At 42.0% G+C, this 26,393-nt stretch overlaps 1 protein-coding gene across 1 annotated transcript in view; it reads left to right on the top strand.

The window, feature by feature from the left end:
- The first annotated feature begins 10,481 nt into the window (after nucleotides 1-10,481).
- The window catches only part of SHB (SH2 domain containing adaptor protein B), a 170,121-nt gene continuing 154,209 nt past the window's right edge, over nucleotides 10,482-26,393 (top strand). The window contains exon 1 of the mRNA XM_070742243.1: nucleotides 10,482-11,791. Coding sequence (XP_070598344.1) covers nucleotides 11,081-11,791 — 711 coding nt within the window. The 5' untranslated portion in view covers nucleotides 10,482-11,080. The remainder of the gene's footprint in view (nucleotides 11,792-26,393) is intronic.

Genomic DNA, 26,393 nt, shown 5'->3' with positions numbered 1-26,393 from the left:
AATCCAATAGTGGTCTACATGACGATGAATAATAAACAGAACAATTGGCGGATGAACAGGCATATATTAAATGACAAGAAATATAAGGATTGGATTGAAAAGGAATTAAAAATATTTTTTGAAATTAATAAAACATCAGACACTACTCCACAGAACTTATGGGATACAGTTAAAGCGTACATAAGAGGTTTAACAATATCTTATACAGCAAAATACAATAAGGAAAAGAAATTAGAGTATTTACAATTAACAAACGAACTAAAACAATTAGAATCCCTATCGCAGCAACATACTAAGAATAGAGATCTAAAGACAGAAATAAACGTAATTAAACATAAAATTAGAGTTATAGAACAAAACCAATTAACTGAAAAGATTAAAAGAGCAAAGCAACAATACTTTGAATATGCAAATAAACCTGGCAGATGGTTAGCGTATAAACTTAGAAAACAAAGTCAATCAAAATTAATCCAAAAATTAGAAGATAAAGATGGTAAAATAAAATACGATACAGAAGGTAAGGCAGACATTGTGTATAATTTCTATAAGGAATTATATGCTAAAGATCATGTCATTGAAGATGAAGTTTTTAACTATTTAGAGGCTTCAAATCTACCACAAATAACAGAAGATCAACAGGCTACCATGGACGGACCAATAACAATGGAGGAACTCCTAATAACAATTAAAAAACAGAAAAGCAACAAGGCCACAGGCCCAGATGCCATACCTGCAGAATGGTATAAGATAGATAATGAAACAATAAGAAACCATATGTTAGAAACTTTTAATTCCTGTAGACTTGACGGAAAAATTCCTAAATCTTGGTCAGAATCACTGACAACTTTAATACACAAACAGGGTACAGAACCAGAAAAAATCAAAAATTATAGGCCTATATCACTATTAAATGTAGACTATAAGATCTTTATTGCCATTTATGCAGATAGACTTAAAGGAGTTATAAATGGAATAATACACCAAGATCAAAATGGGTTTCTTCCAGGGAGACAAATTAAAAATAATATTAGAACTGTAATAAATATACTAGAGTACTATGAACAACATTCAGATAAGATGGCATCTTTAATGTTTTTGGATGCTCAAAAAGCCTTCGACAACGTTAATTGGATATTTATAAAAATGCAATTAAATAAAATGAGATTTGGCCCAAAATTTGTTAATCTAATAGATACTATATATTCAAAACAAACAACGAATATAATATTGAATAACAGTCAATTACCAATACTTGATATAAATAAGGGAGTTCGCCAAGGATGTCCTATATCACCATTGTTATTTATTATGACCCTTGAAACCTTATTAATTAAAATAAGAGCGGACCCCAGAATAAAAGGATTAACCGTAGGAGATGAAATCTATAAACTCCAGGCCTTTGCAGATGATTTAATGTTTATAATTGAAGAACCGACCACAACAGTTCCTACTTTATTACAAACCATTGAACAATATGGAAATGTAGCAGGTTTAAAGATAAACAAAAACAAAACACATTACTTGACTAAAAACATGAACAAAACACTAGAAACTAAATTAGAAACTATTTCTGGAATAAAGACTGTAAAAAAGGTAAAATATTTAGGAATAAATTTAACAGCGAAAACAATAACATTAAAAAATGATAATTATATGAAATTGTTAGCAGAAATTAAAAAAGACTTAGCAACCTGGAACAATTTGAAAATATCTTTCTTAGGAAGAATTGCAACAATTAAGATGAACATTTTACCCAAGGTCTTATTTCTTTTTCAGACAATACCAATAAACCCAGGGGGTATCTTTTTAAGAACTTTAACAAACTTAGTTAAGAAATTTATATGGCAAGGTAAAAAAGCAAGGATAAAAATGAATTGTTTAGAAGATATCAAAGAAAGAGGAGGATTTGGCCTTCCAAATTGGAAATTATACTATCAGGCCGCTGCACTAACATGGCTTAGAGATTGGATAATCTTAGATAACAAAAGAACACTTGAACTAGAAGGACATGATTTAATGCTTGGATGGCACGCATTTTTATGGTATGATAAGGACAAAAACCATTCATATTTTAAAAGGCATACATTAAGGAAATACTTACTAGAAGTATGGAAAGATATAAAGAAGAATCATTTCTTAAGCATCCCAGATTGGTTAGCTCCCTTAGAAGCAATAACGCATCCAAAGTCTATAAAGGACAAGAAAATGACTCATAGATATAAAGAACTATTAAATGATCAGATGAAGCTTAAATCTAGAATTGAACTACAAGAAGAAGGGATAATAATAGATTGGTGGCATTATGCCCAGATCCGATCTAGATATCAGAAGGATAAAACTCTTTACATTTTTAATAAAAGTAAGAATTCTCTAACTACCTTAATAACCACTAACCCTACAAAAATGATAGGGAAAATATATAAACTACTTATTGCTCATAAAAATATAGAATTGTCTTTAAAAGATACTATGATAAGATGGTGTAGAAATATTGGCAAGGAAATAGATATAGACACATGGGAGAAAGTGTGGATCAATAATTGGAAAATGACTAAATCAGTTTCTTTAAAAGAAAACCAAATTAAAATGTTCTATAGATGGCATCTCCCACCAAATAGGATAGCAAAAATGTTTCCCAAAACATCCCCAATATGTTGGAAATGTAAGAAGGATATAGGAACTTACTATCATCAATGGTGGACATGCAGCAAAGCAAAAATATATTGGAAGATGATTGAAAAAATATTAAAAGAAATAATAAAACAAGATATAGATAATACCCCGGAATTTTATTTATTAGGTGTCACAACCCAGATTTATAAGAAAGAAATTTTTTATTTAATCATACATATATTAACTGCGGCTAGAATAATATATGCGCAAAACTGGAAAGGGGAGGAAATCCCCAAGGAAGAAGAGGTTATAGCTAAGATATTAGATTGCGCTGAAATGGATATGATGACAAGAAGATTAAACGATCAAGAGGATACTAAATTTTACGAAACATGGAACAACGTTTACAAATGGATAGACAAGAAAAAATAAGATATATTGTTAGTGGTTGTTTTTTCTTTTTCTTTATTTTGTATTAGTTTTTATCTAGATGATAATAATAGCAATATTAGTTTAAAAGGATTTTTTGATGATTATGATATAGCTATGTATATATAAGTATAAGCAATATATTAAGATTTTTGAAGTATAATAGTTGAATTTAGTCTTACTGTCTAGATTGAAGGTTTAATACTATTTTATTATAGTAATTAGGATTATATTAAAGGTATCTTTCCTTTTTGCTAACTATGTTATACTAACCTTAATACCCACATTAAGATTTGTAAACTTCAATTCAAATTTATTAATTTTTTCTTCTTTTTTATAATAGTTAATACATATGTATTCTTTTTCTATATTTGAATTTATACTTTCATAAGAAGCGGGGGAAATACACCCCCACTTTATGTTTATTGTTTGTTTGTATCTGTTTGTCTTTTTATGAAAAATAATAAAAAAATAGAAAAAAAAAAATAGACTGTCTTGCTCTCATATCCTTACCTGGAAATGCTGGGGTTTGAAAGTCAATTTCCTCTACATAAAACATATGACTTATAAAATTAAGGAGAAGAAAGACTGGCAACACAGCAAGCCTCCATGCCACTATGGGTCAAAGGATACTAGTCAAGAACATAGAAAAACAAAGTTGGAAGGGACCTTGGAGGTCTTCTAGTCCTGCTCAAGTAGGAAACTATACCATTCCAGACTGGTGGCTGTGATAGAGAGCCCACTACTTCTGAAGGCAAGCCCTTCCACTGGTTAATTGTTCTCGCTGTTAGAAGGTTTCTTCTTAATTACAGGTTGCTTTTCTCCTTGTTTAGTTTCCATCCATATTATTATTACTATAATACTATGTGTTGCCTTGCCCTCTGGTGGTTTGAAAAATAGTTTGACCCCCTCTTTCATTGTGGCAGCCTCTCAAATGTCCATTCATGTCTGAAGAATTGCCCTATCTTACTAAATCATTAGTAATATAGCAGCATGGCTGTCCAAAATAGCATGCCTTCCACAGTTAAATGCCATCTCGTAACATTTAGAAGTCTTATCTTGTGATGTGATTCAAGTATGTACATCTTACTCATTGGGGCAGCAAAGTTCAGTGATTGGGCTAGCACATCATGAAAATCTGTTTAAAGGTAACTTGCTAAGTTAGCCATAATGGCGGGACCCTGCTAATAATTAGTGTTGGGCGAACGCAATGAAGTTTGGGTTCGGCGAATTCACCCAAACTTTGCCATGAACCCGAACCTGAACCTGAACAGCAGCAGCGCCGCTGCAGCGTCCTTTTCCATAAAAATAAACAAGGAGGTGGGGAATTCCCCACCTCCTTTTGCTTCCTTTTATTTTTACGGAAAAGGATGCCGCAGCGGCGCTGCAAGCAAAACGAAGTGAGGAATCCCACGATGGGATTCTGGGGGCAGGGCTTTGACGTCATGGAGACTCCTTCCTCCCCGTTTCAGCCGCCCAGGAAGGAGTCTCCGTGATGTTAAAGCCCTGCCCCCGGAATCCCATCGTGGGATTCCCCATCTCCTTTTGCTTCAGCGCCGCAAGCAAAAGGAGGTGGGAAATCCCATGATGGGATTCCCCACTCTTCTCCCAGGCTGCAGTGCTTCACGGTGTTTGAGCAAACACTGAACCCAAACTTTTAAAAAAGTTCAGGTTTGGCATGCTGAACTTTACAAGTTTGGTTCGCCCAACACTACTAATAATTAAAGCAAAATCAAAAATATCATTGGTCATAGCGGGCAACCATTTAAATATGAGTCAGCAGCGTGCAGCTGCTGCCAAGAAAGCCAACACAGTTCCAGGCTTCATAAACAGAAGGATAGAATCTAGATCATGTGAAATATTAATTCCACTTTATAATGCCTCGGTAAGGCCACATTTGGAATACAGTATTGCATTCAGTTTTGGTTGTCATGATGTAAAAAAGATGTGGAAACACTAGAAAGAGTGCAGAGAAGAGCAACAAATATGATTAGGAGACTGGAGGCTAATAGATATGAAGAATAGTTGCAGAAACTGGGTGTGTATAGTTTAATGAAAAGAAGGTCTACGGGTGACATGACAGCAGTGTTACAATATCTCAGGGGTTGCCACAAGGAAGAGTCAAGCAGGGGCAAAATTCAGCAGGTTCTGGAGAACCAGTAGCAGAAATTTTGAGTAGTTTGGAGAACCGGCAAATACCACCTCTGGCTGGCCTCAGAATGGGATGGGAATGGAGATTTAGCAATATCCTTCTCCCAGGAGTGGGGAAGGAATGGGGATTTTGCTGTATCCTTCCCTTGCCACACCCATCAAGCCATGCCAGTAGGAAAAAGTTTGAATTTCACCCCTGGAGTCAAGCTGTTCTGCAAAGCACCTGAAGGCAGGACAAGAAGCACTGGGTAGAAACTAATCAAGGAGAAAAGCAACCCAGAAATAAAGAAAAACTTCCTGACAGTTAGAACAATTCATGAGTGGAACAACTTGCCTCCAGAAGTTTGTGAGTGCTCCAACACTGGATGTTTTAAAGAAGAGATTGGATGACCATTGGCCTCAAGTGGTGTGGGGTTTCCTTCCTAAGCAGGGGGTTGGACAAGACTTCCGATGTCCCTTCCAGCTCTATTATTCTATTTTCTATAGTGTGGCTTAATCATAGCCAAATGTTTCAGTTTAGCCATATATGAATGTCACTCATGAAATATTTCTGAACTGGCTTTGACCATAATGCTACATCACTTTCTTGACTCCAATTTGGTGATGGCAGAATTTAAATTTCAAGTTCCAATCCAACAGTGCTTACTTTTTTATATTTAACTTGTAAGTAGAACTCAACTCCAATATTTAATAGAAATAACTCTTGATGCAAGTGTTCACCTAATACCAGTATTTATTTATTTATTTATTTATTTATTTATTTATTTATTTATTTATTTATTTATCAAATTTGTATGCCGCCCCTCTCTGCAGACTCGGGGCGGCTAACAACAGTAATAAAACAATATAAACAAATCTGATATTTAAGTTAATTTTAAAAAGAAACCCCAATTTAAGAGACCAACCATCCATACAGACATACCATGCATACATTTTTTATAAGCCTAGGGGAAGGGAATATCTCAATTCCCCCATGCCTGATGACAGAGGTGGGTTTTAAGGAGCTTACGAAAGGCAAGGAGGGTGTGGGCAACTCTGATATCTAGGGGAGTTGGTTCCAGGGGGCCGCCACAGAGAAGGCTCTTCCCCTGGGTCCCGCCAAAAAGCATTGTTTAATCGACGGGACCCGAAGAAGGCCAACTCTATGGGACCTAACTGTATACAAATTAATATATTCTAATCTTGACTATCACAAATTCAGCATTCTGGTAACACTAGTGTATAGTCTACTCAGAGGAAATTCATACATCTTTCCAGGATAAATATTGAGTTTATGAGGAACTTCTGTTTTGGATGTGTGTGGGTTAATTGTGGAGTTGGCATACCTAATTCAAATTCATGTTCCCTTTTTCAGAAGGGCTCAAGAATCTACTATTTTATATCACCCCAATAAAACAATCTGGCACCTTTCATTTCCCCAGGCCATCACCTATTCCTACATCTGCTTTGTACGCTAGTGTGGCTATTCACTGTTTTATCTCTGCGCTGATCTCACTTTGACTTTCAATCTGTATTCCTTCTGGCTTTTCATTTCTGTTTCATAAAACCTAATGGCAGACAATTAAAGAATATATTCTCAGTGGCAATAGATGTAGTTCATCAAAAGTAGATTAATTTTCAGGCCTGAGAAATCACAGGAATGATAAGCGGGGAAAGAGGCACAGCCAATCCAAAGAACGCAAACTCTATAAAGTAAATCGTATTATTGGATAAGCATATTGCATTTGAGATCAATAGCTGAAACAGTACGTGTGAACCTGAATAAAAGAGGAACAAGCATCTATTAAAAGGATGCAGATATGGAAATATAACTGATCAAAACCCTATAAACCACTAATGGCCTGCTACTGAAATGGTAAGGTGCTACATTCTGGTAGCGATTTTCGGGATGTGCACGCAGCTGTGTATCCTCGATGCGCGCTCGCATGAATGCACACATGATTGGGCTTCTGCACATGCGCAGCATGCAAAATCTCACATGAAGACATGCAAGTGAGATTTCAGCAATTTTCGCTTATGTGCATGTGCAGAAGCAAAAATATCAGCAAGAATTGCCAAAATCTCACTTGTGCGCATGTCCTCATGCGAGATTTCTCTTGCTACGCATGCACAGAAGCCAAATCTTGCGCCAATGGGTGCATGCGCACCCGCTAGATACACAGGTGCCCACAAGGGCCTTGGAGGGTGCACCGGTAGCGCCAACGGCAGCAGTCCTTCACTGCTATAAACTGCTATGTGTTAAAAGTGTCACTTTGAAGACCGATTAGCCCAGTGATGGCAAACCTATGGCACAAATGCCAGGAGAGGCATGCAGGGACCTCTCTGTGGGCACAAGCACCATCACCCAGTTCCATCGCATTTCTCCATCGCATTTACCGCCGTCGTTTGCAAGGAAACAGAAGCTTGTGTGACTTAAAAAAATTTCAATCAATCATTTATAACTTCTCGTGAAAGAAAAACACCTTGCATTGGAACTGATTGAGTGGACTTTTTTACTCATGTGTTTCACAATGGAGGACATGGGATCTTCTCCTGAAGCCCATTATGACATGGAGCCACAATGCGACCCTGCATCATCCTGGCTCGTTCTGGCCTCCTGGATGTCAGTTGTTTTTCCTGCAGAGCTGCCTGTATTGGGATGCCCCGCCTCCCCGTCAGCCAGCTGTCCGTCAGTGCGCTGCTCCTGGGCTCATCGGCCTCCAGACATCAGATTCCCACCACCTAGCACCAGAGGTTCCTTCTCCCCCACCCCTGGGGAGAAAGGGAGGATGAGAGAGGGCGGAAGAGAGAGAGGGAGAGAGAGAGAAAGAGAGGAAGGGAGGGAAACAGAGAGAGAGAGGAAAGAGAGAAAGAGAAGTAAGAGAGAGTGAAAGAGAGAGAGAAAAGAGACAGGGAAGGAAAGAGAGAGAGGAAGGGAAAGAGAGAAATAGTCCGAGAGGGGGGAAGAAAGAAAGAAAGAAAGAAAGAGGGAGGAAAAGAGAGAAAGAAAGAGGGGAGAAGAGAGAAACAGAGAGAGGGGAGGGAAGAGAGGGGGAAGGGAGAGAGACACGCAGATGGAGGGAAAGAGAAATGATATTACAAAGATTTTTCTTTTAATTGTTGCTAAACGTAATATTTCAAAGGCAGAAAAAAATGAAGGGGTATAAAAGTGCGTTTACACATTTTTCTTAGAACAGTTAGCTGAACTCTGACTGGTTTATCATTATTTTAGGTAGTAAAACATCAGCATTCAGGTTAAATTGCCATGTTGCCACCGTGTGATAAATAAGTGGGTTTTGGGCACTCAGTCTCTAAAAGATTCGCCATCACTGGATTAACTATACCCATCATAGGCATTCCAATTTTTCCGCTGAACATAAACAATCTCTGGTTAAGTATAGGGAGCTACATACAGAATCACAGAGAAGTGGCCAGGTGTCAATTATGCATTTACATATTTCTTGCTCCTTCCTGCTTTTACAAATGCTAAACACCACTGGATGAATAACAGGTAGAGGTGCAGATTTTGTTGTTTGCTGGTTTCTCTTCTGCTATGCTAATTTTTAAAAGTAATCCATGGGCTAAACAGACATATAACAACTACTTTCCTTATAGAGCATTTTGATGGCTGCCAATTTTTGGTAAGACTGAAGTGCTAAACTCTCATGCTGGTGCAGCACATTTCTTTATCTCTTCCACTTACAGTTTGCATCTGCATGATGCAAGTTAGTGGAATCTCTGGATTCCCTTTGTTATCACTAATTTACTTTAATAATGGATTACTGTAAAGCTGTAGAAAGTTACCCACCTCAAGCTCAATGAGTGACCACGAGTGGTCCATTCCCCTGCCACCACTTCTCAGACCAAACTATTTCATAAGGTCGTTCTTGTAGAGGAAAAAAAAGTGTCATTACCTTCGTGGTCTTCACTAACATTCACTAACATTGCTAATTGTTGGTAGACAATTAATCTCCAAAATGAAAGACACAACAGTAACTGTGAGAGTGGATCTAGAGGACAAGCATTTGAATATGAGCCAGCAGTGTGCAGCAGCTGCCAAAAAACCAACACTGTTCTAATCTGCATTGTTTGCAACATTTGAACCTCTGGTTGATAGCATAGCTTTTTTGTTGTTTCTAGATTTATGTTGTGCCTTTCATTCTTGAGATTAAGGTATATATAGCACACCCTTTTTTTTTCTCCACAAGGACGACCTGATGAAATAGGTTGGTCTGAGAAGTGGGGGTGGGGGATGGCCCAAAGTCACTCATTGAGCTTGAGGTGGGTAACTTTCTACAGCTCTACAGTAATCCATTATTAAAGCAAATTAGTGATAAAAAAAGGGAATCTAAAGGTTCCACTAACTTGCATCATGCAGATGCAAGCTGTAAGTGAAAGAGATAAGGAAATGTGCTGCACCAGCCTGACAGTTGCTCTCAGTTACTACTGTTGAGCAAGGTACCACATATACTGTACCTGTGTATTCAGCCTAAATGTAGAACTTTACTTTTTTCACCATTGACTTTCATTTTGTTAGACAGCACCCAATGTTCAAGTCTGTCAAGATCCTTCTGCATCTTGAGCCTATCTCCTGGAAAGTTGGCTTATTCCTGCCAGTTTGGTGTCATCTGCAATGTTCCCAAGTTTTGGGGTTTTTAGATTTTGTAATTAATTAATTGGATTCAAAATATTGTACATTGTTTATTATATGTTATGAGTCAACCCGAGTCCTGGGAGACGGGCGGCATAGAAATCCTAGTATTTTATTATTATTATTATTATTATTATTATTATTATTATTATTATTATTATTATTATTATATTACTACTACTACTACTACTACTACTACTACTACTAATAATAATAATAATAATAATAATAATAACTGCAAACATTTTAATTTATGATTAGGCTTGCACATCCACATTCCAGCAGGTTCCTCATCCCCTGAATTTTTTTTTAAAAAAATCCGATGCTGTTACAGGTGCTTCTCCAACCGCAGGACCGCCCTTCGCGTAGGCACAATGCCAACCTGAGCTGGGAAAAGAACACCGCGCCAGGTGTTAAGCCAACCCAACTTGGGCATCATCACAGACGGGCCTTCGTGCGGGGCGCGTCTCCCCCACGACTCTCGCTAAGGAGGGACGGTCGTCCCGGGGTACAAGCGCAACCTGTCTGGAAACGCTGTCCACGGCAAACCAGGGCCCGCCAGGAGGAAGGGACACCCGCCTTCCTCCTCAGTCTCACCGCTTGAGAAAGAGGGCGGGGGCATCTCGGCGCGCAGGCCCCGCCCCTCCGGTGCGTGCTCGGCGTAGGCCCAGCTGCCTCGAGCGGGCGGCCAGGCAGGAGCTGAGACCAGCCTCAGAGGAGGCGCGAGGCAGCCAGCAGCGCGCGCGGAAGGGAGTCTCTCCCTCTCTCTCTTTCAGGAGCTCAGATACGGCGGCCCGGGCAGGGCGGCGAAGGAAGGGCGCCGGGGGAGGAGCCGTTCTCGCAACGGGAGGAGGAGCCGCTGCAGCCCCAGCCTGCGTGCGTCAGGTCCTGCGGGCAAACTCGGCAAAGTTCAGGCAAAGGCAGGGAAGCGGCGCCTTTGAGGCGAGAGGAGAAGCGAGCCCAGCCCAGCCCGGAGCGAGGTCTCGGGGGGAGGGGGGGGGCTTTCCCAAATCCTCGCTTGTAGCGGGCGAGGAGGCATCTCCTCCCTGAGGGGAAAAGTTTCTGGTGAGGCCGGGAGCGGACGGCCGGACTGAAGAAGCGGCTCCCATGGAGGGACGGGAGCTGCAGGAACAGCCGCCCGAGCCGGAGGGACGCCAAGGCGTGCAGCCCTGAGCGGGCGGCGCACGGGTTCCCCTCGGCTTCTCCATGGGCGCGGGCGGCGGGTTTTAGGGGGAGGCAGGCAGCCTCGGGGCCGTCATGGCCAAATGGCTGAACAAATACTTTAGCCTGGGCAACAACAAGACCAAGAGCCCTCCGCAGCCGCCCCGTCCGGACTATCGGGACAAGCGGAACGGCACGGCGGGAGCGGGGGGCGGAGGGCACCACAACCACCACCATCATCACCACCACCATCACCACACGTCGCCGTGCTTCCCGCGCCACGACACCAGCGACCTCCTCCGCGCCTACCGCGCTCAGAAGGAGCGCGACTTCGAGGACCCTTACAGCGGGCCGGGCTCGTCGCTCCGCAAACTCAGGGCCCTCTGCCGGGCCGAGTATTGCGCGCCGGAGGAGCTGCTGGGCGACTCGGCCGGTCCCAAGCCCTTCTCGACCTCGTCCTGCTGCGGCGGCGGCGGCGGAGTAAGCGGTGGCGGGAGCAGCGCCGCCGTCGCCTCCGCCTCCACTCCCTCGACGGCGTCGGCTTCGCCTCAGCTCTTCCGCAGCCACAGCGAACGCCGCGCTGCCACCCCGCCCGACTCCGCGTCGGTCAAGTACATTTCCCCCAAGCACCGGCTCATCAAAATAGAAAGCAACGAAGGGGGTAAGGGCGGCGGCGGCGGCGGCCCCATCACCTGGAGCCCGCCGGGAATTGGCGGAGCCGGACAGAAGAAGCTCAACAAGTGTGGCGAGCAAGGGGAGGGCGGCGGCGGGGGCGGCAGCAGCGTCTCTTTAACCAAGAAGGAGAAAGTAAGTGACATTCCACCCCCCATCTACCTACTCCTGTGTTTGAAAACGGGGAAGGGACGGCGGGTGGGTTTTTTTGGCCTGGTTCTCACGTGCCAGGGCGAACTGCTGATTTTGCAACCCTGGTTCTCGGAGGCGTGGGCAGGATTCCTACCCACGCGCCGGGTTGGTGTGCAATGGTTGGATTAACGCTCGGGTGCATGCACTTTAATTAGATTTGAGAAGGCTAGGGAAACTTCGTGGTATTTTGCTTACATTAACTGGCTGGATCATTCACACTTGCCTGATTTTCACGTTTGGGCTGTCGCATCTCTCTCCCTGTTTACAATGCAGCCTTTTGTTAGTGTTTGGATGAGCAAACTGCTGTTCGGAAGCATTATTTTTTAAAGGTAATGTGAAAGTGACATGAAAGCTGTTCAGGCTTATTTGAGAGCCCCTTCCTCTGCTCCCCACCCCCAAAAAATTTCGGCATATTTATGTGATAGCCAGTTAGGTGTAATGCTTAAGGTGTCGGGCTAAACCAGTGGTTCCCAACCTTTCTTTTGGCCATGCCCCACCTAAGCATCTCTCAAACCCTGATGCCCAACCCCCCATCCCCCTGGCATATATACTGCTCAAAAAAAAAATAAAAAAAACACTCAAATAACACATCCTAGATCTGAATGAATGGAATATTCTCGTTGACTACTTTGTTCTGTACAAAGTTGAATGTGCACGATAGCGTGTGAAATTGATTGTCAATCAGTGTTGCTTCCTAAGTGGACAGTTTGATTTCACAGAAGTTTGATTTACTTGAAGTTATATTGTGTTGTTTAAGTGTTCCCTTTATTTTTTTGAGCAGTGCAATTCTTACTATTCAAAAAGGGAACTACTCACATGGAGGAAGCCTAAAAGGCCATTTAGTTTAAACAAGGTTCCATTTGCCCACATTAAAAATCAAATTGCCCCCCTGTGAGGCATGGGCCCCACGTTGGGAACCAAGGGGATGAACCCTAGGAAACCTGAGTTCTAGTCCTGCCTTAGGCAGGCAGGCAGGCAACTGGGGCACCTTGGGCCAGTCACACACACACAGCCCCGAAAGGCAGGCAATGGCAAAATGTTTTTAAAATTATTGCAAAGAAAACCAAAGGGACTTGTTCATGCAATCATCAGGACTCAATATTACTCCCCCCTCCCCCCCCCCAAAAAAAACCCACCTAAAGACTTTATGGTTTTAAAGTCCATACGATTTAGAGTCCGGAAGGAGTTGGGTGGCTTATAAATCAATTAAATTAAATAAACCTAAACCCTACCGTAGTATATGCATATTGTTTTGGTAGCCAATGTGCTAGGAAAGAATATCAGAGTGGATGAAAAAGACTGATGGAGAATAGGCAGGGTGGGAGTGAGTGTGAACTAGTTAGGGCCAGCTATTGCAATACTGTACGTATTTGTAATTGCTTGAATCAGTTGTATTGAAAACTGCATGTGTGAGCCAGGAACGGTCGCTTTCTTCATGGAGGTGTGGACTCCTGAAAAATATTTGTGCATATGTGTACATTTGGACTTTGCCCTTATTGCATTCAAGGAGTGGAGTGCATGGTGCTAAACATGGGCTTATCCCATAGTATTCATATCCCCGTTATTGTATAAGTTATGTCAAGAAACAGTGAATTTCTCAACCTGTGAGCTTCATGTCTGAATCAGGAGGTGAACCTTGGTCTTCCTAAGCAAATCTGCTATGCTGGATCTACTTCTATCTAGAAATAAATGTCTGTGTATGAGTGAAGTTTGTCACCTTGTGTGTGGTTAGACAGAGGTTTGTGCTACTGTTACAGAGATTGAATATGAACCAATTTCTTACTGGAGACACATTGGTTAAGTCAAATTTTGCAGCCTCACATTTTCTCCATTATATAGTTGTCTGAACTAATACATTGTGAAATGTCAGTATGGATCTATTTAAAAAGCCTTTCTGATACGGATGCTCTCTTCATTTGTTCCTCATAGGAGAGAATACTTTGAAGGGGTTTTTTTCCTTTTTGCTAGGGAAACAGTTAATAACAATGGTTCTGAGAGGCATATCTTTCCTTCTGAGAGGCAGATATTGTAGATGAACTCTTAAACCAATCTTCAAGCATTTTAGAGTTTGCAGCTCCTTTTCTTCTTTTGATGGATGCACTCTATGTCACCATGCTGTCTTTAGGCAAGCCAGTTACGATTGGTTATGCTTGGTTTTGGGACTTTCTATTCATTTTCATATCCTGTGAAGTGCTGGACTCTTAATTCCCTTTCTGAAATATTACAACTGGGCACCATTCACCTTTTTAGTACAAAAACAAATTGCTTGGTGATTCAGCTGCTTTATATCTGCCTAGCTGAGAGTTCACATGACTAGTTGCAATTGTGGTAAGAGTACGCAACAGATAGTGGCTGTGTTTTCAGATCTCTGAAAGAGAAAAGAAACTTTAATCCCTCAGATAAAGCGCTAGGGAAACAAGGTTTGTTTGTACTGCAATAACCTGAGTCATATGAAAATAATTTTAACTGCTTGAGTCACTATAGATGCTATGTTAAGGTGTGTTTTTTTTTAAGAGAAAAACATTCAGAGTCAAACTGCTGTTTCATGGTTTTTAATTTATTTTTATATATAAAATGCTTTTGTCAGCAGTTTTTGGAAAAGGTAAAATATGTTTTAATGCATTTGGGTTTTAACTTTAACTCATATATGAAGTTTGTTGTGATATCAAAAAACATTTTAATGTTAGCAATTTGTTCACGTGGAATCTTCATCTGTTCCTATGTTTCTGACATCAGAATCAACGTTTTTGAGAAATGCTTGTGTAACAGGGAGTTTCATGGCCCATCATGAGTGTGTGTGTGGATGGATGGATGGATGGATGGATGGATGGATGGATGGATGGATGGATGGATGGATGGATAGATAGATAGATAGATAGGAGAGAGGGGGATAGGAGAGAGGGGGATAGAGATTATATATGTACATACATATGAGAGAGGGGTGAAAAGAGAAAGATCATCTTGCAGATAATACTACAGTTAAGGCAGATTTCATCACTGTTTGACCAAAATTTAAAGAACATTTTATAAAGTCAAGGACCTCTGTGTATCCACTCTTTTACAACATTTATTTCTTCAAAAAGAGACATTCTGCCTTGGGGGGAACACTTTCTACAAAGGCCTGAATAGAGAGGCTGCATATCTGCTGTGGATTATTGCAGAACTGCCCTGAGGATTTTGGGAAAGGTTCTTTGAGTTGTGCTCCATTGTTTCCAGCTGTCAACCTGTTGAGCAAGAGAAGTTCTCTATATTGGACTCTCAGTAAATTTTCTTAAGTAATACTGCAGCAAGGACAAATGTAATTTTTTTTTATTACTATAGAAATTGAGAATAATCCGCTTTAATGAATGTTTATTAAATGTTTTTACATAGCTAGAAAACAAATACAGATGTATATAAGGAAAAGAATGAAAAAAGAATACAATTAAAGAAATAAATAATAAATACTTTATTGTCACTGCATGCATGTATGTACCAACACACATAACAATCCCAAAAAACATGCCCCAGCCTGAACCAACCAAAGAGGAGATAGAATCCACCTGCAGGCCCAATTGGAAAAAGAAAGCACAGGACCATATTGGATGGAAACATGCAGAAGAAAGAGGCCTTCATCCTGCAGTGAATGGATAATAGCTAAAATTATGGTGATGATGATGATGATGACAAGCTCATTATCTTTGTTCCTCCTTAGCATTATAATAATATTTTCAGCTCCTTAGCATTATAATAATATTTTCAGCTCCTCATTCAGTCTTTTTTCAATTGTCACGTCCAGAAATCATATATCACCATTTCACATTTTTCCATTTTTCAGAAAATTCGAATAAAATTCCTATCTAGTTACCCATGACTCTGTTGGAAAGCCACAACCATGTTCCTTTTTATGTGAGATTTTATGGTAAATACAAGCAGAATTTCCAAGGAGCGGAAGAACTAGAGATCAATTGAAGTGGTGTAGGGTTTCCTGCCTTGTTGGACTAGAAGACCTCTAAGGTCCCTTCCAACTATTCTATTCTAAGCTACAGTTTTAAGGTATTTAGCATTTATTTAAATGCTAAATACTGCTAAATTTATTGGTAGATTTATCTTCAGCTTTTCTTTCAATATCTTAAGTACATAGCCCCCCAATTATTTTTCCCAAAAGGATAATTTGTAAGATAATTTAGACTGGAATATTTTAGAGAAGAATTGTTTGGATCTGGATGGAGGAAATATTTTTGTTGTGGTTTTGCTTGAAACTACATGTCTAAATTAATGAAATGTTGCCAGAACTCTAACCCTTTCCCCTGTACCAGTGGTGGGTTGCTACCGGTTCACACAGATTTGGGCGAACTGGTAGCAGTGACTGCGGGAGGCTCCGCCCACTCTCCCAGATGTCATCATGGTTACGCTCTGCATGCGCACACATCTCCGAACCGGTAGCAAAGATAAGTGAAACCCATTATTCTCCTGTACATGTATTGGTATTACCTATTTTGTTTCTTACTTGTCACTTACTTGTACCACTGGGTTTCCAAACAACCCCCTTTTATAACTGCTCACTGTGATGGATATACTGTATTAGAGTAGGTGGACAAGTTGTCTTTTATTTATGCTTATTTTTTCTTTTGGGAAACCATCAGTGAAGGGCTATCAAAATGTTTACTACCACACGGTGGGCGTGGCTTATGCAGGACGCTCTGCATTTTCTTTCAACATCTTTCAGTGCAAATTGGGTGCTCTGGGGTGGAGCTTCATTTTCGCTACCCCACTGCATTCCCTCCCGTCCGGGCAGTAGCCCACCCCTGGAAACCATTATGAACTAATTTAATTGCTGATATGCTTCCATGGAATTCTGCCTAGCACCACTTCAAAAAAACAGGAGATTTATCTTCAGATACTTATGAAAAGCCCAATTTTTTGGAGGGGGGGGTGTCATGTCATACAATCCCAGTGGGGGGGTATTTGGGGGGGGAGTAGTTGTCATATAATCCCAGTGGGGGCTCCTACAAGGAATGATAATTGTTTAGGTCTCTGAATTGTGGTTCTCAAATGCAATGGAGACAATTAACAGACAGTACTGATATGTCATGATTCCACTTTTGATCTGAAAAAAGGTGATGCTAAGACGCAAGTGTGAATCTGCCTTATTTAGAATGAGGTGATGATGGTCCAAGCTAATCCTAGTTTTGACTTCTCTGGTTTCTAATAGGCAGTTGGAAGATGGTCTTCTGCTCAGTCATGTGGGACTGTTTTTTTAAAGAATGAATTTTGGAGTCCTTTGGTAGAGGCAGCTGCTATTTTCCATCACAGTTTTTTTTTAAAAGGTCATCGGACATTTGGGCTTTTAGGTTTTTCAGAAAGATTCAGGTAGATGTAAATATGCGGACTATGTACATAGTTCCTTAATTATATGCAGAATATGAGATAAATAAAGGGGAGAGAAACAGATGGTGATAAGACATAGAAATACCATGGAAATAGGATAAGGGGGGAGAATTCACAGAGGTAAGACAGAGATCAAAGTTTAAAGGGCTATTAACAGTTGCAACATATTTACGCTTCTGAGCTTTTCAGTGCAAAAAGGCAGTATCAGAGCAAGCCAGTGCTAGAGGCATAAACAGAAAAAAGTCTGCTTTGCTCAGGAGTACTTTTACATAATTACCAAATGTTGAAATCACTTCTAGGTCTGTAACTTTTGTGTCAAACTTGTGCCCTGTAGGGTTTGGAGACCTTGCTTAAGCTGTGAGTTCAATGTTCTTGGTATATTAAGAAAAAAAATTAAGCAGAGGGAGAAGCAGTTTTCCTTAATAGGAATCGTCCATCAAAAACCATGGTTGTGAAGCCTAGAAAGACTAGTGTTCAATAAGAGATTACAAAAAAAAATATGTTGCAATACTTAACTCCATTGTCTTCCACACTGCTCTTTTCTATTTTCATGGAGGTTTCCATTGGCCTGCCTCAGATATCCTGTAAATTCCATAGATTGCCTAACCATATGTATCAGGACTGCAGTTTTCTGAAACTCTTCACCCTGCATTTTTTGTGTTTTAAACACTGGAAATGGTAATTGGATGTGGGGCTGTTGGCAGAAAAGGGGGATTCTTTTTAGATAATAGATCTATCTATCTATCTATCTATCTATCTATCTATCTATCTATCTATCTATCCATCCATCCATCCATCTATTCTTTCTTATATTTTCTGACTCCTACGTTGAAAATAGCTGCATATTCTGAAGTGCAGGTAGTCCTTGTCTTACAACCATAATTGAGCCCAAAATTTCTGTTGCTAAGTGAGGCGTGTGTCATGCGAGTTTTGCTCCATTTCTTTCTCCAGGTTTGCTCCTGGCAACCTTTCTTGCCACAGTTGCAAGAAATCACTGCAGTTGTTCAAGTTAGTAACACAGTGAGTAAGGGAATCTGGCTTGCCCATTGACTTTGATTGTCAGAAGGTCGAATACTGCAACTGCCCTGAGTTGGTTGCCAAGCATCTGAATTTTTAATCATGTAGCCCTGGGGGTGCCCCAAAGATTACCACTAGTGATGGGCGAACCGAACCCACACAATTCGGGTCCGTACTGAATTTTGCGGTGTTCGGTATGCTGAACCCAAACCCAAAATTTTTTGAAACTTCAGGCAAAGTTCGGGGTCGCGTTTGGAGCTTTGACGTCACTGGCAGGTTGCTAAGGACGGCAAGGTGATCACTTCCTGGATTCCATGGAATCCAGGAAGTGATCACCTTTGCGTCCTTAGCAACCTGCCGGTATACGTGACATCAAAGCTCCGCCCCCGGAATCTCTTGGTGGGATTCCCCGTTCGGGTTCGGTTCAGATTCGGCCAAATTTTGCGTAAAGTTAATCCGAACTTGCCGAACCCGAACACCGTTGGGTTCGCCCATCACTAATTACCACATTTTTCAGAGTATAAGATGCCCCTTAGTTTTGGGGGAGGAAAATAGGGGGAAAATAATCTGCCTACCAGGTATTCATCTAGCTAGTCTTTAGTCAGGTCAGCTTCAGCATATTAGTTTGCTGGTTTTGAGTGCCTGTGCTTGCTTTTTATCCCCTGGGTGGGGATCAAAAACAGTTTCTAAAACACTTCTCTCTCTCTCTCTCTCTTCAGAGAGAAACAATGAGAAAATCAGGCAAAGGGGCGATCACTTCACTAGCAAAGCACAGAAGATCGCTTCATTCATTAGGGCTGAAAAAAGTCTCAGCTGATTGTTGGAGGGAGCAGCGATGAAAGAAGCAAGCAAAGGGAAGATCGCTTAGCTAGCAAAGCATGGAAGATCGCATAAGCACCTTGTTAAGGCTAAAAAAGAGCTTAGTAAAAGCTACATTTTGTGTATAAGACACACCCAAATTTTCAGCCTCTTTTAGGAGGGGGAAAGGTGCGTCTAATACTCCGAAAAATACAGTATATGTGTGAAGAACAGTCATAAATCACTTCTGTCAATGTCATTGTAACTTCAAATGATCAATAAACAACCATTGTAAGTCAAGGACTTCCTGTATTACGATGCTGTGCACCACTTATCAGTTTAGTTTTGTATTCTATCAAAGCTTCTGAATATGTAGCCTTCACATAGAATACACTGCAGTAGGTTAGTTGTGGTGTAGCCCAATGCTGAACTGGGATACCTAAACACATGCTTCTTCCTGCCACTGGAAATTCAGTGCAGAAGCGTTTATATATTCTGCAGAGAGGGGAATAATCCTTCCTAGAACAGCTTAATTCCAATCAGCAAATCTACTATTTCACAAAATTGAAATAGATGGGGGACAGCAGGGGCTGAGGTCTTGCTGCTGTTACCGGTATGTGAACATACTGTGGGAAGATATTTTTGTAGGAGAGAGACTGGCAGAGCCAGGAGGAAGAGTCAAATGGTGACTTAGTCTAGAATCCCAAGGGGTCAAAGTCCAACTTCTCCTCCAATGCTGTTGAAACCTATCTAATCTCACTCAGCTGCAAACCATTGGTCTGACTCTGAGAAGTTCCTGGGTATAGTCTCCAGCAATAAAACGACTTAAATGGTTGGTCTAGATGTATGTGCCTGACAATTTTCAGCTTGTTAACCTTTATGTAACCTGTGCCTTGGCATTTAGTGACATGCAGCAGTAGAGTTAAATGATGACAGCATTTATGATGTACTTCACTGTTAAGTACCCTATAACTCTGTGAATCCACATAAATACAAAAAAAATGTAACAGTCATAAATAAAACACTGTACAGTGATCCCTCGATTTTCGCGATCTCGATCTTCGCAAAACGCTATATCGCGATTTTTCAAAAAATATTAATTAAAAATATTTTCCCACCCGATGACGTCACTCTCTTCCTTTCTCATCTTTCTTTCTCTCGCTCTTTCTCTCTCTTGCTTCTTCCTCTCTCACACTCTCTTCCTCCCTCTGTCATCTCTTTCTTTCCTTCTCTCTCTTTCTCTATCTCTCCCCCTCTTGCTCTCGAGCGGCGCGTGGGTGGCGGGGAAGACCCAGGGAAGGTTCCTTCGGCCGCCCAGCAGCTGATCTGCTCGGCAGCGCCGCAGCAGCGAGGAGCCGAAGATCCGGGTTTCCCCTTTGCGTGGGCGGCGGGGAAACCCGGATCTTCGGCTCCTCGCTGCTGCGGCGCTGCCGAGCAGATCAGCTGCTGGGCGGCCGAAGGAACCTTCCCTGGGTCTTCCCCGCCGCCCACGCAAAGGGGAAACCCCGATCTTCGGCTCCTCGCTGCTGCGGCGCTGCCGAGCAGATCAGCTGCTGGGCGGCGGAAGGAACCTTCCCTGGGTCTTCCCAGGTGCGGAAGTAAAAACACCATCTGCGCATGCGTGGCCATGGAAAAAAAGGGTGCGCATGCGCAGATGGTGTTTTTACTTCCGCACCACTATATCGCGAAAAATCGATTATAGCGAGGGGTCTTGGAACGGAACCCTCGCGATAATCGAGGGATCACTGTACAATGCATTTGGGCCAATTCACATCAACAGTATCCTCTAGCCCAGAGGTCCCCAACCGCCGGTCCGCGGACCGGCACCGGGCCGTTGGGGGTTTTCAGCCGGTCCGCGGCGCCAGGGCCCCCTCGGCCTTTCCGCACCACCAGCGGCGCTCCCCCCGCCAGCCAGCCAAGCCCCGCGCCCGCCGGAACCGGCTCCTCGCTCTCCCCCCGCCGCCCGCCGCGTTTGCAGGAGGTGGGGAGGGTCGGGCGGCCCGCCAAGGCCAGGAGGGACGCCGCTGCCCCCCCTTCCCTCTCTCCGCCTGCCGCTGCGCCTCCTTGACGCCGAGAGGAAATGCCGGCAAAGGCTTTTCTCAGCGGAGGTCTTCAATGTCGGGGGCGCACGGGCGGTTGCACGCGCTCCCTATCTCCCTGCTAGCCCACTCGGAGTATTCAAAATAAGAAAAAACTTTGCCGGCGAAGGCTTTTCTTATTTTGAATATTCCGAGTGGGCTAGCAGGGAGATAGGGAGCGCGTGCAACCGCCTGTGCGCCCCCGACATTGAATATCACCTTCGCCGGCCCCACCTCTCCTGCAAACCCCCTTGCTGAGAGCCCGGGGCGAAAGTGCTCTCGCAAAGGTGAGGCGGGCAGGGCGTGCGCGCGTCACCGCTGAGAAGAACGGAGAACGAGAGTGAGTGAGAGCAACAGACAGCAAGATAGAGAGAAAGTGAGAAAGAGAGAGTGAGAGAAAGGGGGGAGAAAGAGATAGCAAGAGAGAGAACAAGAGAAAGAGCGTGAGAAAGAAAACAAGAAAGAGTGAGAGAGAGAGAAAGCAAAAGAGACAGAAAGAAAACAAGAGAGAGAAAGTGAGAAGAAGAGAGAGAAAGAGGGGGAGAGAGAGAGAAAGAGAGGGAGAGGGAGAAAGAGAGAGGGAGAGGGGGGAGAGATAGCAAGAGAGGGAGAGAGAGAAAGAGAGAGGGAAAGGGGAGAGAGGGGGGAGAGAAAGAGAGAGGGAGAGAGAGAGGAGATAAAGGAAGAGGAGAGAGAGAAAGGAAGAGAAAGAAAGAAAGAGGGATAGAAAGAGAGAGAGAGTGAGAGATGCTCAGTGAGCCTTTCTTTGAAGTTGCCTTTCTTTCTTTCTTTCTTTCTCTTTCTTGCTTTCTTTCTTGCTCTTTTTCTTTCTCTCTTTTACCTTCCCTTCCTCTATTTCTTCTTTTCTTTCTCCTTCCTACCTTCTTCCCTTACTCTCCCCTTTCATAAGTTTCCTTGCTTCCTTCCTCTGTTCCTGTCCCCTCCATTTCTTGCTTTCCTTTTCCTTCCTCCCTTCTTTCCTCCCTCATTCCCTTCTTTCACTCCTTCCTCTCTTACTCTCCCCTTTCACACCTTTCCTTGCTTCCTTTGTACCCTTCTTCTGTTCCTGTCCCTTCCCTCTTTCTTTCCTTCCTTCCTTCCCACCCTCCGTCCATTCATTCACCCATTCCTCTCTTGATCGCCCCTTTTACGGCGCCGCTGACAGCTAGCTCCCCCCCCCTACCGGGCCATGGAAAACTGGTCTAGCTTAAAGCCGGTCCCTGGTGCAAAAAAGGTTGGGGACCTCTGCTCTAGCCCTTCTTCCAGACCAGACCTGTCAAACTCACGGGCCATGGGCTGGATGCGTCATGTGATAGTCAGGCCCATACCCAGTTTAGCAAAGGGGGAAAAAGTTCTGATATATCATGTGATATCACCACGATGCTGTGAGTTTGATACCCCTGTCCTAGACTCAGCAGAACTAGAACTCCAGTGCCAAAATTAGGCAAACTGGAAAGGAACTAATCAGGCTCATACAGTTCTTATGTGGTCCTTCAGCTAAACTCTTATTGATTTCACCATTTTGCTGAAATTCCATACTGAAATTGGACCATATAATGAGCATCCCCTACCTGGGTTTTCAGAAATCAGCCAACAACTAAACCAACACATTTAATCCAAATCTTGATTCAGTAGATAATAACTTCTTCATTGGTAAAAGGCAGTATATTACTACCACTATTAGCATCACTACAGGTAGTGCTCATCTTACAACAGTTCATTTAGTGACAGTTCAAAGTTACAGTGGCAGTGACAAAAGGACTTATGACCATTTTTTACACTTACGACCTTTGTGGCATCCTCATGGTCATGTAATAAAAATTATCTTGTCAATCACTTGATAACTGACTGATATTTATGACAGCTGCAGTGTCCCAGGGTCACGTGATCACCTTTTGACGACCAAAGTCAATGGGGAAGCCAGATTTACTTAACAATTGTGACCACAAAGGTTGTTAAATGGCACAAAAGTCAATTAACTGCCTCACTTAGTAACATAAATTTTGAGCTCAATTGTGGCTGTAAGTCAAAGACTACCTATAATTGTCATTTATGAACATATGTTAATTTTTCCTTACAACAATGCTGTTCGGAAACAATCTCCAACTTTTTGGGCACCAAGTGCTGGTTTGTGGAATACACTTTTGGGGAGGATGGTTTCAATTTTGCTCTCTCACTTGTCACTCATCTCCAACTGTACAGCCTAGTACCAATCCATGGTCTACGAGTTGGAGAGGCCTGATCGTTATTTCTTGTTATTTCTTCTGAAATACAAATTGAAGGGTCAGATTGAGAGAAAAAAGCTTCTTTAAAACCAGGTCATGAGTTCCTGTTCATGTTACATAGTATGCTCCTCTAGTAATGGATTATAATTCCCATTGTTTCCACCCAGCATGACCACCCTGTAGTACTATAGTCCAAAAATTCAGAGTAGTTTCTTTGGAGTAAGACTGCCATGCCCATTTTCATCATTCCAAAGCAAAAAATAAAAGATCTGTGCAGGAGACTAAGGATTCTGAAAGAATGAAACAAAATGTATGGGAACTTGTGTACTAACCACCCTCCAAGGTCCCCTGTTGAGGATGGTGGGAGTACTAGGTTGAGTAAGTCTCTCACAAAGGCCAATGAAGGACAAAGTCTGTTGTGTGTAATCTTTCCTGAAACAAATATGAAGTAAACAAGAACAGACTTTCATGCCTTTATCATTTCTTTCTAACCTGAGTACAGGAGTGTACCGGCAACACACGGAGTAAGTGTTGGTATGCAAGGGTGTATAACAGAGTTGAGTGGTATGATGACATAGTTCTCTGATAATTCTGAGTTTGCTATTTCCTGTCTACATGCAATTTCACCCTTCCACCAAGACAGAAAATTAATGTTGAAGTATTTTATTGCCGTTTTAGTCATGCACCTTTGAACCACTGAAAACAATTCTTTTTAGGGAAGGGAGTGGTTATGCTGGGAAAATTCATATTGCAGGAGTTTCTTTAAAAAATCTACATAGATTTCATTTGTATTTTAAAATAAGATTAAGGTGCAGAGCTGTAAAGTTTTAATACTGATCATGAATAATGAGAATCTGAATCATTTCAGGATGAGGACCATTGACAGAACTGCAGAGATGAATCGTCCTATCCTATGAAATTGTCTTTCAATGTTTAAAATTTGTTTTGAAATCAAACTTGGGAAGGCCCTTGAATGATGAACAGTTTTGAATGTATCTGTTATTAAATTTACCTGTTATTACTAGCCTGTAAGTAAGATATATATTACTTATTCTGTTGGGGTTGTTGTTAATATCCTTTGTCCATCCTCTTGATTTGGTTGAATAGTTTACTTCTCCTTGATTAAATTTTATTGAGTAAATATAATATTTTTCATACAAATTAGGTGCTTTGAAGTTTGAATAGCTCAAGGCTAAAATATTTTTATTTTAAAAAATACTAAAATTGTTCCTGATAATCAGCTGTGCTAATTAAACAAGCCTTTAAATCAAACATGGAGGATTTTAAAACCATAAATCAGAGTTTGCTGCTGACAGTCTCTATCTGCAGCAAGAATTCTCTAAACTTTGAAGACATGGAACTAACAATGGAACTTTCCTTACTTTCCTGTTTAGAGAGATATTCCTCCAAACTTTTGTGGGAGTTAACTTCCTGAGTATTAGCATTCACAAAGGAGAACTACAAATTATTTGTGCAGTCACCACAGACAGAAATAATTAGTTTGTATTAAGACATGTTTCCTTAAGACATTGCATTAAGTGAAATGTAGTCAGATTGCACTCTGGGTAATGTAGTTTTACATGTGATCATATTTGTGTATCCCTATTGACTCTGACCCAGGATGGGACTTCCATTTGAGAACCCGCTGAGAGAATTGTCCACAAAGGGCTACCAAAATTTTTACTACCACACTGTGGGCGTGGCTTATGCAGGATGCCCTGCATTTTCTTTCAGCATCTTTCAGTGCAAAATGGGTGCTCTGGGGTGGAGTTCCATTTTCGCTGCGTTTCCTCCCATCCGGGCAGTAGCCCACCCCTGGTTGCCACTGAACCAGAGGTGCAGAGAGGCGGGTCCTTGGGTGGAAAGGGCCCTTCCGCGTCTCTCCACGTCGCGCTGACAGATGGGAGGACGAGGCTCTCTCCCCTCCACCACGGCAATCCCTGCCTTGACTTCTGCTCTTCATAGGCAGGAGCAGTGGCAGAGGCAGAGCTCAGAGGAATCGAGCTAGTCCCGTGGGGTAGGGTCAATGACATGGGGTGGGGGAGTTGGTAAAATTGCCTGCGTACGTTCGCCTCTCACGAATAAGGTATGCATCTCACGGCCTATCCTGACCTACCACAAGACATGCATCTTATCCAAGTCTGGCTGCTCTGTGGCATGGGTTTCCTGCAGACCGGCCGAGACATGGCCACAGAGCTGCCAGACCTGGGTAAAATGCACGTCTTACAGCCTGGTGCGCCTCCTGTACCCCAAAAATAATAAGACACACCAGCATACACACATAACCAATAATAAGGCCAAGACTATATTTTTAGGATAAAAAAAATAGAAAACAGGGTCTTATTATTGGGAAAACACAGTAGCTAGCTATCATCTATCATCTTTCTATCATCCATCCATCTATCTGTCTGTCTCAGAATAATCAAGTTTTTTGTCTTAAAGCTGATATTGCAACTTCCTAAAGAAACATAAAAACAGAACAGTATTTTGATTGAACCACACAGATTATATTTCTCCTGTTTTGACCAAACTTTGGCCTTTGGCTGTTGACACTGGAGATTCTATGGGATGAAGTTCTAGCATAGATAGAGGAAGGTCTAATTGGGTGGCTGGTCTTAACCGGTCTTCTCCAGAAAAGGCCAGACTTTTGACATTCAGTTGTGTTGAATACACACAAAAAAAACCTTATCTTTGTTGGTATTCATTTATTGCTTGTTTTTCTAATATCCTAGAATAGCTTAGAGATGCTTCCTTGGCTTTCTTTCATCCGCACAGGAGCATACAGGGTCAAGAAGTATAATTGTGTCATGTGCCTGCAGGCCAAGATGTCGCAGGGTATTATGAAGTAATCACTTGATGCTTTCTTAACATGAATGTGGAAGGTTGTGGATGTAAGAATAATTTATTATTAAGAGTGTGACACTTTCCTTACTAATACAAGCTTTGTCCATTTCTAGGCACTAAGGATATAAATTGGGGAAGCAGTCATAGCTAATGTATGTTTTGTTCGGAGGGGGGGAAATCCCTATTTAACAGAGGGCAAAGAATGTTGGCTGG

Source organism: Erythrolamprus reginae, chromosome 2 (assembly GCF_031021105.1).
Source record: "Erythrolamprus reginae isolate rEryReg1 chromosome 2, rEryReg1.hap1, whole genome shotgun sequence".
In the NCBI taxonomy this organism is placed as follows: Eukaryota; Metazoa; Chordata; class Lepidosauria; order Squamata; family Dipsadidae; genus Erythrolamprus; species Erythrolamprus reginae.
This window is presented reverse-complemented; position numbering and strand designations above follow the sequence as displayed.